The sequence below is a fragment of the Rhineura floridana genome, chromosome 8 (assembly GCF_030035675.1).
Source record: "Rhineura floridana isolate rRhiFlo1 chromosome 8, rRhiFlo1.hap2, whole genome shotgun sequence".
In the NCBI taxonomy this organism is placed as follows: Eukaryota; Metazoa; Chordata; class Lepidosauria; order Squamata; family Rhineuridae; genus Rhineura; species Rhineura floridana.
The window spans coordinates 48,364,096-48,379,637 of record NC_084487.1 but is presented as its reverse complement, the minus strand read 5'-3'; the positions used below and the strand labels follow the sequence as shown (position 1 = coordinate 48,379,637).

At 42.2% G+C, this 15,542-nt stretch overlaps 2 protein-coding genes across 8 annotated transcripts in view; one reads left to right on the top strand and one right to left on the bottom strand.

Annotated features, from left to right (window-relative positions):
- The window catches only part of TCF20 (transcription factor 20), a 337,827-nt gene that overhangs the window by 302,123 nt on the left and 20,162 nt on the right, over positions 1-15,542 (top strand). For 6 of the 7 annotated variants that reach the window (XM_061639338.1, XM_061639337.1, XM_061639339.1 and 3 more), the window contains one exon: positions 3,828-3,921. In XM_061639338.1, coding sequence (XP_061495322.1) covers positions 3,828-3,921 — 94 coding nt within the window. Of the gene's footprint in view, positions 1-3,827; positions 3,922-15,542 lie in introns of those variants that run through there. The other variant, XR_009764420.1, reaches the window with a different exon arrangement.
- LOC133390541 (uncharacterized) lies at positions 7,102-13,360 on the bottom strand. Its single transcript, XM_061639342.1, has 2 exons — positions 13,309-13,360; positions 7,102-12,725 (listed from the first exon to the last, which is right to left on the bottom strand). The coding sequence occupies exon 2, from the start codon at positions 12,317-12,319 to the stop codon at positions 11,024-11,026; it is 1,296 nt and encodes a 431-aa protein (XP_061495326.1). The 5' UTR covers positions 12,320-12,725; positions 13,309-13,360; the 3' UTR covers positions 7,102-11,023.

Sequence of the window (15,542 nt, the reverse complement as noted above, 5' to 3'; positions counted from 1 at the left end):
TGGTCTTCTCAGTGGTGGCTCCCCATTTGTGGAATGCTCTCCCCAGGGAAGTATGCCTCTTACAATTATTTTTTGCTTTTAGATGCCAGGCTAAAACATTTCTATTTACCCAGGCCTCTGATTATTAATTAGGAGGGTAGTGAATTATGTATTTGTAAAACAACTTTTTTTGTGCTCATCTTTTAGCGGGAGGATATGTCCTTTTATAAATATTCCTGGATGAGCCATGATGATTCTTCTCCCCCTCACACTTTGGTTTTTGGATCAAACCTAGGTAGCTTTGGAGGGGAGAAACTTTTCTGAAGGTGCTTGTCAAAATTTATTAAAAGTCGGTACCTGCTGCCTATGGCTCAGTTTGGGCAGGGCTTTTAGAGCCCTAAAACTGGAGCTGTTCTACTGTTGTGGTCCTAAATTCTGGCTGAGACTTGGTGTTGGCTGCTTTGAAAACCTAGGCCAGGTGTGGTGGGCTTCAGTGTTTGCAACAGTTGTTGTATGTCTCTAACAGAGTTGGCTAACCTTTGGCTCTCAAGATATTGCTGGAGTACAATTGCCATCATCCCTGACTATTGGTCATGGTTGCTGGGGATGATGGGAGTTGGAGTCCACAATCATCTATTCTCTTAGCAATTGCCTAGAAAATTCCAGCTTTCCCACATTTAATTTCACAATAAGATGAAATAATTTGAGGAACGTGCTGCTAACAAACAGGAAATATTCATTTAAATACCTCAGGAATAGGAAACAAGCTGGGACAACCTTTAGATGACAAAAGTGTCAAAGCATTGCTAAGGGATCATAGTGAGGTTGCAGAGAAACTAAACAAATTATTTGCACCAGTCTTCATGGCTGAAGATGCTGGACAGATGCTTAAACAACTTTTTTTTAGGGGTAGTGGTGGCAGCATCTGAAGAATTAAGCCAGATGAAAGTGACAAAAGTTCTAGGATTAATTGTTCAGTTAACAAATCCCCAGTGCGTAATTGCATATACATCAGAGTTCTTAAAGAACTCAGGTTGATCATCCAACAAAAATACACAAACAAATTTTGGGAATGGAAAGGTAGGTAGGTATGGAGGGAGGGAGGAAGCCCAGGACAGCAAAAAATAAAACAATTTAACAAGAAAAAAGAAAAACATGCTAAAAACAGTCAAAAACACAATTCCAATTAAAAACATTCTAAAACACAATTAAAAATATTGTAAAACACAGTTTTAAAACCTTCTTTCATCAGTGATCTTCAGGTTGCCAGGAACAGTCCCCTTCAGCCATCAAATGCCTGGGTAAGCAGGAATGTTTTAAAATTCCTTATGAAAGTCAGTAGTGATGGAGACAGATGTACCTCACTGGGGAGGATATTCCACAAATGGGGAGCCACCACTGAAAAGGCCCTGTCATGGGCCAGCTCCAACTGGGCAGCAGTCAGTGGCAGCACAACTAACATGGCCTTGCCTGCCAATCGTAGGGTCTGAGATGGTTGATACTGGGGAAGGTGCTCTTTTAGGTACTTGGGTCCAAAGTCATTTAGGGCTTTATATGCTAGTACTAACATCCTGAAATGGGCCTAGTGGGTCACTGGCAGCCAGTGCAGCGCTTTCAAGACCGGTGACACCTGGTCCCATTGGACTGCTCCACTTACCAGCTTAGCAGCTGCATTCTACACAGCTGCAGCCTCTGGATCATCGTTAAGGGCAGCCCTACATACAGTGTATTATAGTAGTCTAGATGGTTAGTCAGCAGGCATGGCCCAGGCTATCCTGGTCCAGGAATGGGCAGAAGAATAATTGTATGCACTAGGAATGCTGTTTCTTTGACTTGAAATTGCAACACTAGACTATCCTAGTTGCTGGGAATTACAAAGGAGGAAGTGTGGCTGGGCCAGTGTGGTGGGCAGGCTACCAGGTGGGGAGAAGTCAAGAATAGTTGTCACTTGGCTAGTTGTCAAAGTAAATGGCACATCTGTAGTAGAGGTGCTTGAAAACTAAATGACAGAATCTCTGGTACAGGGCAAAGTTAGGTCACATTTCTGGAAATGTTCCTTTTCTTCCTGCCAAGATTGTGGAGCTTTGTGCCCTATTCACTCTTGAAGAAGCAGATGGCTTCAGGACCCAGGAGGAGGAGAAACTGGAGCCGTTATGTTGCTAGTGGACTGTGGAAAGCAGCAGCATCTGTCAGACTGGAGGCTTGCTTTACAGCAGGGAAGTTGGCAGCACTATCAGATGAATGTTGTGCAGCAAACAGGCTTAGAAAAAAATCTCCCATTCATATGAAGGGCGGCTTTTTTCAAAGCTAGAAAGGAGGGACAGGGAGAGAGGGGGGAGGGGAGGAGAGTGTTCAGCTGTGTTGAATGGGGGTGATGGCATATGAATATGAATGGAGACTGTGTGTGTGGATGGAGGGAGGGGTTTGTGTGAATTGGGGTGTTTCTGCTGATCTCTTCCTGGTACGTAACCCTTCGAAGGTGACTCTTGAGGGAATGTGGCCCTTGGGCTGAAAAAGGTTTCCCACTCCTGCTTTAATGGATGTAGAGAAGTAGTATTTCTTAATAATAATTTGAGCAAGGAATGAGGCAAAGAACTGAGTAAACATGCATGCACACAGTACTGTCAGAAAATAAGGATTTCACAATGAATTGTCTGTGTCTTTCAGAGCTTTGAAAAGTTACTTTTTTGAACTACAACTCCCATCAGCCCAATCCAGTGGCCATGCTGGCTGGGGCTGATGAGAGTTGTAGTTTTAAAAAGTAACTTTTCAAAGCTCTGGTGTCTTTGCACTATTTCCAAACAGTAGGTAAAATGAGTTTTTGGTCACAGGAAGGCTTATTGTAAATTATTAAATTAGAAAGCAAGCTGCTCATTTGCCACTTTACCCACATATTACTGTATAATGCCCAGCGGAAAATCTTTCAGCATAGAGGGTGCTATGCTGTAGTGGTTTTGTTGTGAATTAACCAACCAGATTTATTACGAATGGTAGAAGGTGGCATAAACTCTGCGCCAAGCCTTGTGCAAGGAATGAGAGACACTATCCTTTGCTTTGTGTCCTTCTGTGTATGGAAAGAGTTCTGAGAGGTGCATGTGTTGATGCTGCTGTGGAAGACTGGCAGAATGAGGTGGAACCCTAGCATAGCCCAGATCTTGTTTCATCTTCCTTCCTCATTCTGAGCTACAATGTTTAGAACTTTAGATGGTCCCCGGTGGTGGCCGAAGCTTCTAATTGTAGAATTGTGTTGGGCATCTAACAAAGTATTTTTAAGTTGTTTGGATTTCTGCATTTTACATTTTTCTGCCATTAGGTCTTTCTCAGTTATAATTAATTTAATTAAAATATTTCATGCCTCTCTCTTGTGTTAATGAAAACTACCAGGGTGCTTACAGTGTTTAAAAACAAATAGGGAACAGCTTAACAAAATATAAAAAAAGGCCTTATGGGAACAGAGTACAACTTAAAAGAGTAAATAAAAAGGCCTTCAACTGGCATTGGTAAGAGATGAGATTCAGTGCAAAGGGAGCTTTCCTGGAGAGAGCGTTCCAGGACGGGACACCAAACTGAAAGGGTCCTTTTGCTCATCACCACCCACCTGACCTCTGCAGGTAGCACCCTAAAAAAGTGGTGTTTAAACAGACTCGAACGTGAGCAGTTGGTTCTTTGCAAACTTGACTCTTCTTTTGAATCAAATATCCAAGCTATTTGGAATTTTCTTTGAGGGTATGGTCTAACTGGAGAGAAAGTATCTGGACAGATGAAGTTTTATGTGATGGAAATAGAAAGGGGCGGGGAAGTAAAAGCCTTGTATGTAAGCCTATGTTCTATCTTTCTATTTCTTTCAGAAATGTTCTCATTGCCAGGAGCCAGGAGCCACCCTAGGCTGCTACAACAAAGGCTGCTCTTTCCGATATCATTATCCGTGTGCCATCGATGCAGGTAAGAACAAGGAAATGATTTTAAAATGACTGTTCATTGGCTGGATCCAGAACACTTCGTAAGAGAGAGACCCTGAAAATCACTTGCCACCTAAATAGAACAGTAACTTGCGAGAACTGAATGAGACACTGTTGAATCACAACAGATGATGGGGAAACAATTCACTCCAAATACCAGATTTTATATTCACAAGTGTTGACCACAAGACAGATATTTGCTGATGCTGCAGAGATTAAACCCATTTCCTCATGAATAATAATTAGGATCTTTGCCAAATTCTGCTAAAAGTGGAACATAAAGGATCGTGACTTGCATAATTTCTACCTTTCCTCATTTGGAGGAATTAATTGAATTACAGTACCTGCTTCCTGTATTAATATAGGTAGATGTAATCATACAGCATTTGGAGTGCCAGAGATGGAATTGCACTCAACTGTAGAGATTCGTACAACAGGCTAACAGTGCAGACTGGTGAATGAAGTTGGAATCAGAGAGAATAGCTGTTGTAGACCTGGAAGCATTTCAGGGCATTTGCTGTGACAACATACTTTGTCTACCTGTTGCAGAAACTTTTGTGTTAACATGCTTGTATAATGCTTCTCATGATTCAGCTCTAATGATAGATACTTTGGATGTGCATACATTAGGACTTTTTCTATGGATTTTGAAATCATTTTGTTGTGAAGTATATGAGATCGAGGGCTGCTTCCCATACTGCATTTCAACAAAACAGAGTTGCTTCTTTCTAAAAATCTGACATGGCTAAACAAAGCTATCTCCCAAGAAGGAATGAAATGCTGCCTCAGCAGTATTCAATTTTTGACCTCTTAACTTTCCATAACAATTTTAGGACCAACACATACATAGGCAGTGATAGCTTTACTACTAGTGACTGCACCTGACATCAGAATGGGAAAATTGATGAGAAGTAGTAGCATTTGCTAGTTAGAATAATCACAGTATGCACCTTCGTTGGATGCCCCTGAACCTAGATGACTATAAGCTGGGAAACATAGGACTGATAGCTTGTATGTCTTTCTGCAGTATAGATTGGGCTGTGCTGTACTTGGTACATTTTTTAAAAAATTCTGCCGCATACTTTATTCTGTTCAGGGAAGTGGGGGGGGGAAACCCACATGCGGTTGTGACTAACATGAAGGGACTCTGCACATCTGAATCTGCCGACTATACTACTGCTTTCGGGTATCCTGGTCCCACGCTGTATAGGGCTTTATACAGCAAAATCACATCTTGAACTTGGGTGCAATTCTTTCATCAGTGGGATAACATGTTGACAATGTCCTGTCCCAGTGATCAGTTGCACCTCTCCATTTTGCACCAGCTACAGTTTTCGGACCAACCTCAAGGGCAGCCCTGCATACAGCGCGTTTGAGAAATCTACTCTGGAAGTTACTAGTACATGAGCAACAGTGCTTAGGCTATACTGGGCCAGAAACTGCCGCAGCTATCTTACCAGCCAAATCTGGTAAAAGGCACTCCTAGCCACTGAGGTGATAAAGGCCTCTACTGACAAAGATGGATCCAGGAACCCTCCCAGATTACAAACCTGCTCTTTCAGGGGGAATACCACCCCAGCCAAAGCAGGCAATTAAGTAAGTATCCAGACTCGGGAACTACCTACCCACAGTGCCTCCATCTTGCTAGGATTCACAGTTAGTTTATTGGCCCTCCTCCAGCCCACCACCAAGTCTGGGTACTAGTTCAGGGCTTGCACGGCCTCAGCTGTTATCAAGAAATAGAGCTGTTGATATCTTGCCCCAAATTTCCTAATGACCTCTCCCAATGACTTCCTGTAGATGCTAAACAGCACTGGGACAAGATGGTACCCGGCAGCACCCCACAGCATAACTGCCAGGGGGCCAAAAGACAATCACCCAATACTGTTCTCTGAAACTGACCCTGGAGATAGGATCAGAACTGTTGTAAAACAGTGCATACAATACCCATCTCTCCAAGTCAGCTCACCAAGTCCGATCTGGAGTTAAACAGCACACACAGGCCAGTAGGCACAGCAGATGAGCAACCAGGTGCCCATTTGTGGGAAGAGTGGGAGTGAGAAACAAGGTACAAATAGCCTTGCTTTCATGTTTTATGGTAGCTTATTACCTCCCCATGGCTATACCTTCCTCTGCCCATGATCACTCAAATTGGGGTGACATCACCAATGTCCCTCCTTCACAAGACATGTGAATTACATGATATAAATAACAACAGCCCACCAACAAAACCACTAGAGCCAGTTATCCCAGTAGGCTTCTGATAAAACTGGGAACAATATTACTAGAACGGCATCAGACCCATCCAATATCTTTCACACTGGGCACATCTACTCCCCCTTTTCCTCGTCTCACACCCAGAGATGGCCAGCCTTCTGCCAGTTGCAGATTCACTCTGAAGGCATCTGACGATTTTCTCCTATCATACAGTTTACTGCACAAGCTCTTGCCCTTCACAGGAACTACACATGCACCTTACACCCGCCCCTCCCATCCAACTTCCTGTAGATTGGAAAACAATAGGGGTCATCGCCCTCTGGACTCCCTAAGGGTCACCCCTTTGGTGGTAATCCCACTGATGGCAGACCCACTGCCCAAGGGCTGCAGGGCTTTTATGCCTCCTGACCTAGCCAGGAGCTGATGCAAGCGGCTGCAAGATTGAGTGCAGCATCACTGAGGCAGGAGGTCCCAGTTCTCAAGGACTACCAAAGTGTTGTAAATTGTGAACACCCCATTTCCATTTGAGGTGGCCAGTGTAACAGCTTTATAACATAAATAAATGGCGCCTGAATTTGCTTGCTTTCCTCTTTCATCCCTATCACTTTTTCCTTTTGTGTCACACCTTACTGTAGATTGGAAGCCTGAGAGCAGGGACTGTATTGTTTCATTAATCTGCAAGCCATTCTGTGAACCTTTCTGGCTGAAGAGCAGGGTATAAATACTTTGAAATAAATAAGACACAATGAAGTGGCCATGAGAGCATTGAGTTGTGATAACATATTTGCTAAAAGCTGATGAATTGTTGTTGAACAAAGATCTTTTCATGTGAATTGCTTTATAGTTGATTCTGTAAACAAGTTCAAGTTCAAGTAGATTTATTGCGGTCACTGACCAAACATATCGAAATATTCCAACATACAAATATTTACTTCAACATGGGCTATTTAAAAACAATTCAAATCAAGTTAAAAAGTTATTATCACATTTAAAATACCAAAGTTTTCCTACGTTGAATAGCTATGGCACAGAATTTGGCAATTTTCTCCGTTATTGCAATGGTTTGGTCGGACAGTAGGAGGTCCACATAGCATATATCACTTTTACCGGGAAATGAGTTTAAGATGGGAGTAATTAACTGGTCTCTAAGGACACAATAGAAGGGGCAATATAATAGAACATGCATGACTCTTTCTACTTCATCGTTCTCACATGGGCATTTTCTTTCACTATATGGAACTTTTTTAAATCTGCCCTCTAACAGCGCCGATGGTAAGATATTGAATCTTGCCAATGTGAATGCTTTGTGCCATTTAGGTAACGTGAGATTAGATAGATATGCCATAGGAGCCAAGGGTTTGATATTATATCTATGCTTCCTAACTAGCATCAGATGTTGTTGGTAGTCAATATCTCTGATCCGCTGTAGGATGTTTACCTTGGTCTTTATATGGCCCATAGCTAAAATCATTGAGATAGAGAAGCCTAGAGTTAATATTTTATCTGATATCATCTTTTTCCATGTAGATTGGAAACTGTCACTTAAAGTGTGGGGAGCCAATCCTACCGGGTTAAATATTAATTTCAACCAAAAGGTGATTCTGTGACATCAGATACGGGATTCTATAGATGGTAATCCTGTTTCTAATCTTAGAATGAAATTTGGGACACAGGGGGGAACTGCTAAAATAGACCTTAGAAAAGAGTTTTGCACTGCCTCAAGTGATGTAAATTTCAAACAAGTATTGGCTTGTGTACCATAGATCAACTGCGGTATTACTTTTGCCACAAACACTTTAATAGCTGCAGGTATAATCTGTCCCCCTTTATTATGAAAGAAGGATAACAGAGCTTTCGATGTTCTTTTCGCATTTAGGATTGCCATTTTCATGTGTAATTGCCAGGAATTAGATGATTGAAAAGTTATCCCCAAGTACTTGAAGGCTACTACTTGTTCTATTAAATGGCCATTCAGGCGCCAAAGATGGTTCGACCTTCTTTTATTTTTTGTAAAAATCATAACTTTTGTTTTGTCATGATTTATTATAAGATGCTCTTTTAAGCAAAATCCCGCCAAAGCAGATTCAAGTGCTTTATGCCAATGGGGGTTCTCGATATTAGTACTAAGTCGTCTGCATATAATAATATATGCCTTGGAATTTCCACTAGCCTTGTGGGATGTGAGGGAACTACTGCTAAACTATTGACTACTGCATTTATATAGATGTTAAATAAAAGCGGAGCCAATATACAGCCTTGTTTTACTCCTTTATATGTGGGTATAGGGTTTGTTAGATGACCTTTGTTGTTACATCTGATCTGGAGATAAGTATTCTCATAAAGCCCTCGTATTAATAGCAACAAACGAGTATCAATATTAGTATTGCCTAGTTTTTCCCATAGTTTGGCTCTGGATATGAGTCGAAAGCTGTCTTTAAATCTATAAAAGCAGTATATAGAGAGCTCCTAGTTTTTTCAGTATATTTCTCTACCAGATGTTGTAGGACCAGAGCATGGTCAATAGTGGAACGGCTCTCCCGAAATCCTGCTTGTTCTTGTGCCAAAATATGTTTGGTTTCAGCCCATATAGTTAATTTGCTATGTAGATGGGCAGCATATAATTTGCTAATTATATTTAATAGGCTTATTGGTCTGAAATTGGCTGGATCAAACAGTGAGCCTTTTTTATGTATTGGCACAATTATGGCCATACCCCAATCCCTAGGTATTTGCATAGTATGGTCAATATGAGAAAAAAGGGTCGCAAGTACTGGGGCCCACCATACCGCATTAGTTTTAAAGATTTCTGCAGGGATGTTATCTGGTCCTGGAGCTTTATTTGATTTCAATTTAGATATCAGTTCTAGGATTTCATTTACGGTCACGGGTTCCCATTCAGGTACATTCATCTTATTTCCATTATATCAAAGATGGCAATCTAAATCGTTCCTATATAGGTTTAGAAAGTTGTTTTCCCATGCTTGTGGGGAGATGTAACAATCCAAGTTGGTATAAGATTTTGGCCAATTATTTGCTATTAATTTCCAAAACAAAGATGATTTTTTTAACTTGGAGGCATAAGTAAGGCGGTGCCATATTTCTTTCAACCCTAATTTCTTTTTTCTAATAACTAACTGTTTGTACTGCCTCCTGGCTTCACAGTTGCCTGTAGTAACTCTTGGGATCTATTTTGCTTATATGCTTTAAAAGTAGCTATTAGATTTTTTTTTTTTCTCTACACAATCACGGTCAAACCATGATTTGGAATTTTGTGTCCAATTTTTCGGTTTGTTTTTTGTACTTGGCATCAAGATCATCTGTAGCTTCTTTATTAGCTGTTGGAATTGATAGTAGGGGTCAATCGATTGATTATTTGAAAGCATAAATTCCTTTAGAGCCAGACTATCAGGGGCATTTAATCTATCTGTGGCCTCCTTTTCTAATTTAGATATCCATTTAAGTCTACTCGGTCGAATTTCACAGTCAGAAATAGGAAATGTTTGCAGGTCAGTATATATTTGACCTTCTCCGCACTTCAGCACTATATTTACAGGTGAATGGTCACTTTCAGGCCTATCTATGATCGCATACCTCCTAATTAGATGATAGAGTTCTTGGGAGACAATGCCTAAATCTATTATGGATGCGCCTCTAGATGAGAGATATGTATACTCTCCTTCTAAATCTCCCAAAGTACGTCCATTTAGAAGGATTAGATTTAGTTTAAATATCATCGGCATTAGACAGAGACCTATATAATTAGTGCCTCTGTCTTTTGCTTGTCTTGTAGGCATGAGAGTTGGACCATCCAAGGAGGGGGCTGCCATTTGATATTTAGTGAACAGAACTTCATCCGATGGGCCCACTCTGGCATTAAAATCTCCAGCTATTATTAATAAAGCGTCTGGATGGCGTTGAGTTAGCTTAGTTATATATCCCTCTTAACTTAACAATTTTATTAGTGCCCAATTTTTTATCTCTGCTTGGTGGAAAGTACGCATTAAGTAATATCACAGAGTGCCACGGGAGTTTTATAATTACAGCAGTAGCCAATCCTAATAAAGGTTCACATCTAATAATGGGACCATTAATTGCCGTTGATATGAACGTACATAAACCCCCTTTTGAGCGGCCTCCCCTGTAACTAGGGGTGGCTTCTAGTTGGTATGCCGAGTATCCATCGAATCCCATCTCATCCATTGTCCAAGTTTCTTGTAAGAGTAATATGTCAAATTGCTCCAAAGATTTCATGTATGGTATGTCAGTAGCTTTATTAAACCATCCGGCAATGTTCCACGATAAGATCTTTAGGGTGGAGAATTTTGAATTGCTATTGTGTCATTTGCTACTTTGATAGGGGGGAGTTGACTCCAAGCTTACGTTCTCTCTTGGTCCCAGAGTGTTGTTCTGCCTCGATATAATTGGCTTTGTCAATTGTAATTCCAATTCACTAACCCCTGTTGGGATTTGAGGGGTATCTTTCTCATTTTTGTTGTCCTGCTTATTCCTAGTCAATTCGGGTATCCCTTGATTTATGCTTTTCTTGTTTGTAGAGGTATCTATAGTCTGGCTTTCATCGTTATGATCCATTTCCTTTAGTGCTGTCATTAGGTTTTCAAGTTTAGTCCAAATTTCTGCCTTTGCCTCGAAAGACAAAGTGGCAAAGGTATCTAGTAAAGTTAGTTCTTCCGGTAAAAATTGGTTTGCCACTTTATTTATCTTCTCTTTTATAACCGGCATGGTCGAATTCACCCCTTGCACTTCTTCTTTAAATAAAGATGGAGATTTGTTATTATTAAAAGAAGATGCCATTAATCTTTGCGGGGGGGCTAAATGTTCACAGATTCTAACAATGTATATATTTTGTGCTACCAGCAATTCTCTCTTGCGATAGAATAGAGTTGTTTTGTCTTTCGACGAGATGTTACTACGGCTCTCGCATTAATATAATTATAAAAAAGGTATTTGATGTTTATAATATCTTTCATCTTTATAAGTCCAGGAGATGATTCGTCCACAGTCTTTATCAGATGTTTCTTTCTTTCTTTTTGCGTTAGATATCCTTTTGGCTTTGGAAAATTTATTATTGCCAACTTTATTTCACTTAAGGTTAACTCCCACAGCCTATCTTTTTGGTTTGGGTGAGAAGGTTTAGTATTGTCCATATCCATTGCTATCTGCTCATGAGCATCGTGTATTTGCAGGTTAAAGTTAAGATTTTCTGGCTTATTTTTCATGATTAATGATCCTTGTATGCTCTCTTTTGGGCTTGATTGGGAGTTTTCTACATCAGGAAGCACTTTGGTCTTTATCTTGCCATTCTTTTTCTTTCTTTTTCTTTTTATATTCCTCTTTTCAGTTGGCTCTTTTGTTGTTTCCAATAGCTTGAAGAGTCTTTCAAATTTCATGTGACATCTACGATGACTCCTGGTAGATTTGTCATTTTTACTCTTTTTTACAGCTTGGGTTGGAAGCTTAGAGCTCTTCTCTTTTTTAGCCACTAGATGGAGATCTATCCTTTGGTTTGTCTGAGAAGCCTGCGTGTCTGTGTTTACAGTCTTTGTCTCTGTATCAGTATATAGCTCCCTTTTTACAATGAATTCTGTTAGCGTTGTTAGCAACAAATTTGCTTCAGCCACAAATTTGGCGATTTGTGTGAGTGATTGAGACACCATCTGACACCAATCATCCTTTATTGTTGTTGCTTGTAAGTTAAATAATTCGGGTTCTTTTGTCTTCTCTGTATACGTTGCAATGAGTTGCGGGCTGATTTTATACTCATCATAGCAGCCAGAGGATTCCAATGGTGGCATTGAACCCTCTTCGTCTACTACTGACGTGATAGTCTCATTCATAAACCACGACAAATCCTGGGAGACTCCCTGTCCCTCTGCTTCCTCTATTTCTTGTGCTAGATTCAGGAAGCTGTTGTCCCCTTCATTATTTGGAAGCCATGGTGGTAAGTTATTTACATCCCAATCAGTAACTAAAGTTTCATGGATCAAATTTTCTTTCGACTCTGCCTTATCTTTTGTCTTGTTTGCATTCTCATTCGACTGGTAGTAATAAGTGATTTTGGCTTGCTTTCCTCTAGAGACCATTTGCACTTCCTCTTTATCCGGTATAATGCCTAAGTCTTTGCATTTTTGTCTGGTGAGAACCATATTGTTGGGTATATGATTTAACCCAATCAAGTGCAAGGATTGTCGTCTTTTAATTAGTCAGACTCTGGTACGTTTAAAATGTTAAAAACTTTAAAAGTTCTACTTGTTTTCAGTTACTATTATCTATTTGTCATAGCTTCCAAAGTACAAGGCCTCCTTATCTTGTTTGTTTATTTTACGGTCGGAGGATTCTACTTCTGCCAAGTTTCTCTCGGCTTTCATGTAGTGTGTAATTTTGAGAATAAAAGCAGAGTAGTAAAATAAAGAGATATAAAAATGATATCGGTATCAGATATAGTAACTCTTATTCAGTTATCCTTTCCTTTGTGAATTTACTTTTGGCTATGGAGCAACAGTTTTCACTGTACTCACTGTCTCGCAGCCATCTTGGAGCCTCTCTCCGATTCTGTAAACAGAAAAATGAATGGTATGCTGAATAGAATACAATTTGGAACGTTTCCATCTTCTGTTTTGAGAATATACTATTTTGGAAATTTTCTTTGAGAAGCTGGCATATGCAAGTCCATTGCTCCACTATTATTATTATTATTATTATTTTATTCAGCTTATATCCCGCCCGACTAGCAAACAGCTCTCTGGGCGGCAAACATAGAAACATATACAATAATAAAATTACAAGATCAATATAACAAATATAAAAGTACATCATCTAAAATACCAATTACAACATTTACATAAATAACTTAGATTAAAATGCCTCAGAGAAGAGAAAGGTTTTAACCTGGCGCCGAAAAGATAATAGTGTCGGCGCCAGGCATACCTCCTCGGGGAGACTATTCCACAATTCGGGGGCCACCACTGAGAAGGCCCTAGATCTTGTTACTACCCTCCGGGCCTCCCTATGGGTCGGGACCCGGAGGAGGGCCTTCGCAGTAGACAGTAGTGTACGAGCCGGTTCATAACGGGAGAGGCGTTCTTGCAGGTATCGTGGTCCCGCGCCGTATAAGGCTTTATAGGTTAATACCAACACTTTGAATCTGGCCCGGTGTCATGGCCCCGTCAGAGGACTCCTCAGATGAGGACGACTCGGGAGTAACAGCAGCAGACCCAGGAGCAGCATACTCAGAAGGAGACATGGAGGAGCCTCCTGAGAATCCAGCTCCTTCTCCCCCTCAGCTGCAGAGCACCCCAGATACAGCAGAGTCCCTGCAGCCAGACACAGACAGTGAACAGGATACTCCCCCGTCACCTGCAGAACGTAGACAGCAGAAGGTCAGGCAGAAGAGAGGCAGGCCTGTCTCCTTAAGGCCCAAACGCTGAGGACTCACACCTGCTGTCAACCTTGCTCTTTATAAGGCACACCTTGGCTGCAGCTTGTTGCTGACTGCAATGTCAGGCGTGGCTTGTGTGTTCCTAGTTTCCTGGCACCCTCTTTCGGACTGACCCCTTGGCACTTGATCCCGGACCTCTACTGACCTCGCTTCTGGACTCCTGACTCGGCAAGTACGCTTCGGACAAGCCTGGCCCTTATCAGATTCCCTCCTCCTAAGACCTGGCAGATTTATGGCCAGACTGCCGGCTAAGGACTTTGCTTCCCTGCCAACCACCCAGGAATTTCCAGCCCCCACTGGCACTGCTGACGCAGTGTAGAGCTGACACCCGGTAGCATATTGGAAGCCAGTGCAGGCGAGCCAGAACAGGTGTTATATGCTCAGACCACTTAGTTCTTGTTAGCAGTCTGGCCGCCGTATTTTGCACTAGCTGTAGCTTCCGAACCGTCTTCAGAGGTAGCCCTACATAGAGCGTGTTGCAGTAGTCCAAACGTGAGGTTACCAGAGCATGAACCACTGATGTAAGGTCCTCCTTACTCAGATAGGGACGTAGCTGGGCTACCAACCAAAGCTGGTAAAACGCATTCCGTGCCACCGAGGCTACATGGGCCTCGAGTGATAGGGAAGAGTCTAAAACGACTCCCAAACTACGAACCTGATCCTTTAGGGGGAGTGTAACCCCGTCCAGGACAGGGTATGTATCCACCATCTGACCAGAGAAACCATCCACCACCAGCATCTCAGTCTTATCCGGATTGAGTCTCAGTTTGTTAGTTCTCATCCAGTCCATTGTCGCGTCCAGACAACGGTTCAGCACATCGACCGCCTCACCTGAAGAAGATGAAAAGGAGAAGTAGAGCTGCGTGTCATCAGCGTACTGATGACAGCGCACTCCAAAACTCCGGATGACTGCACCCAACGGCTTCATATAGATATTAAAGAGCATGGGAGACAAGACCGAACCCTGCGGGACCCCATATTGGAGAACCCACGGGGTCGAGCAATGTTCCCCAAGTATTATCTTCTGGAGACGGCCCGCCAAGTAGGAGCGGAACCACTGCCAAGCAGTGCCTCCAACACCCAACTCCGCAAGTCTCTCCAGAAGGATACCATGGTCGATGGTATCAAAAGCCGCTGAGAGATCAAGGAGAATCAACAGAGTTACACTCCCTCTGTCTCTCTCCTGATATAGGTCATCACACAGGGCGACCAAGGCCGTCTCAGTGCCAAAACCAGGTCTGAAACCCGACTGAAATGGATCTAGATAATCGGTTTCATCCAATAGCGCCTGGAGCTGGTCAGCAACCACTCGTTCCAAGACCTTGCCCAAGAATGGAACATTTGCCACTGGTCTATAGTTGTTAAAGTCCTCTGGGTCCAAGGAAGGCTTTTTCAGGAGTGGTCTCACCGCCGCTTCTTTCAGACAGCCAGGGACCACTCCCTCTCGTAAAGAGGCATTTATCACTTCCTTGGCCCAGCCAGCTGTTCCATCCTTGCTAGTTTTTATAAGCCAAGAGGGGCAAGGATCAAGTACCGAAGTGGTTGCACGTACCTGTCCAAGCACCTTGTCCACGTCCTCGAACTGAACCGACTGAAACTCATCCAACAAAACATGACTAGACTGTGTTCCAGACACCTCATTAGGACTAACTGTCATAAAATGGGAATCTAGGTCCCGACGAATGCATAAGATCTTATGCTGGAAGTGCTTAGCAAACTCATTACAGCGGGCTACCGATGTATCTACCATGTCCTGTGGGCCACGGTGGAGTAGCCCTCGGACAACTCTAAAAAGCTCCGCTGGGCGGGAGAGAGATGACTTAATAGTGGTGGCGAAATGTTGTTTCTTCGCCGCCCTCACCGCACCTACATACCGCTTGGTAGAAGCACAAACCAGCGCATAATTGCATTCGTCGGGGGTTCGTCTCCAA

Bases quoted from the DNA above. Each gene is read 5' to 3' on its own strand.
- LOC133390541 (XM_061639342.1), bottom strand. From the start codon at position 12,319: ATGGTTCTCACCAGACAAAAATGCAAAGACTTAGGCATTATACCGGAT.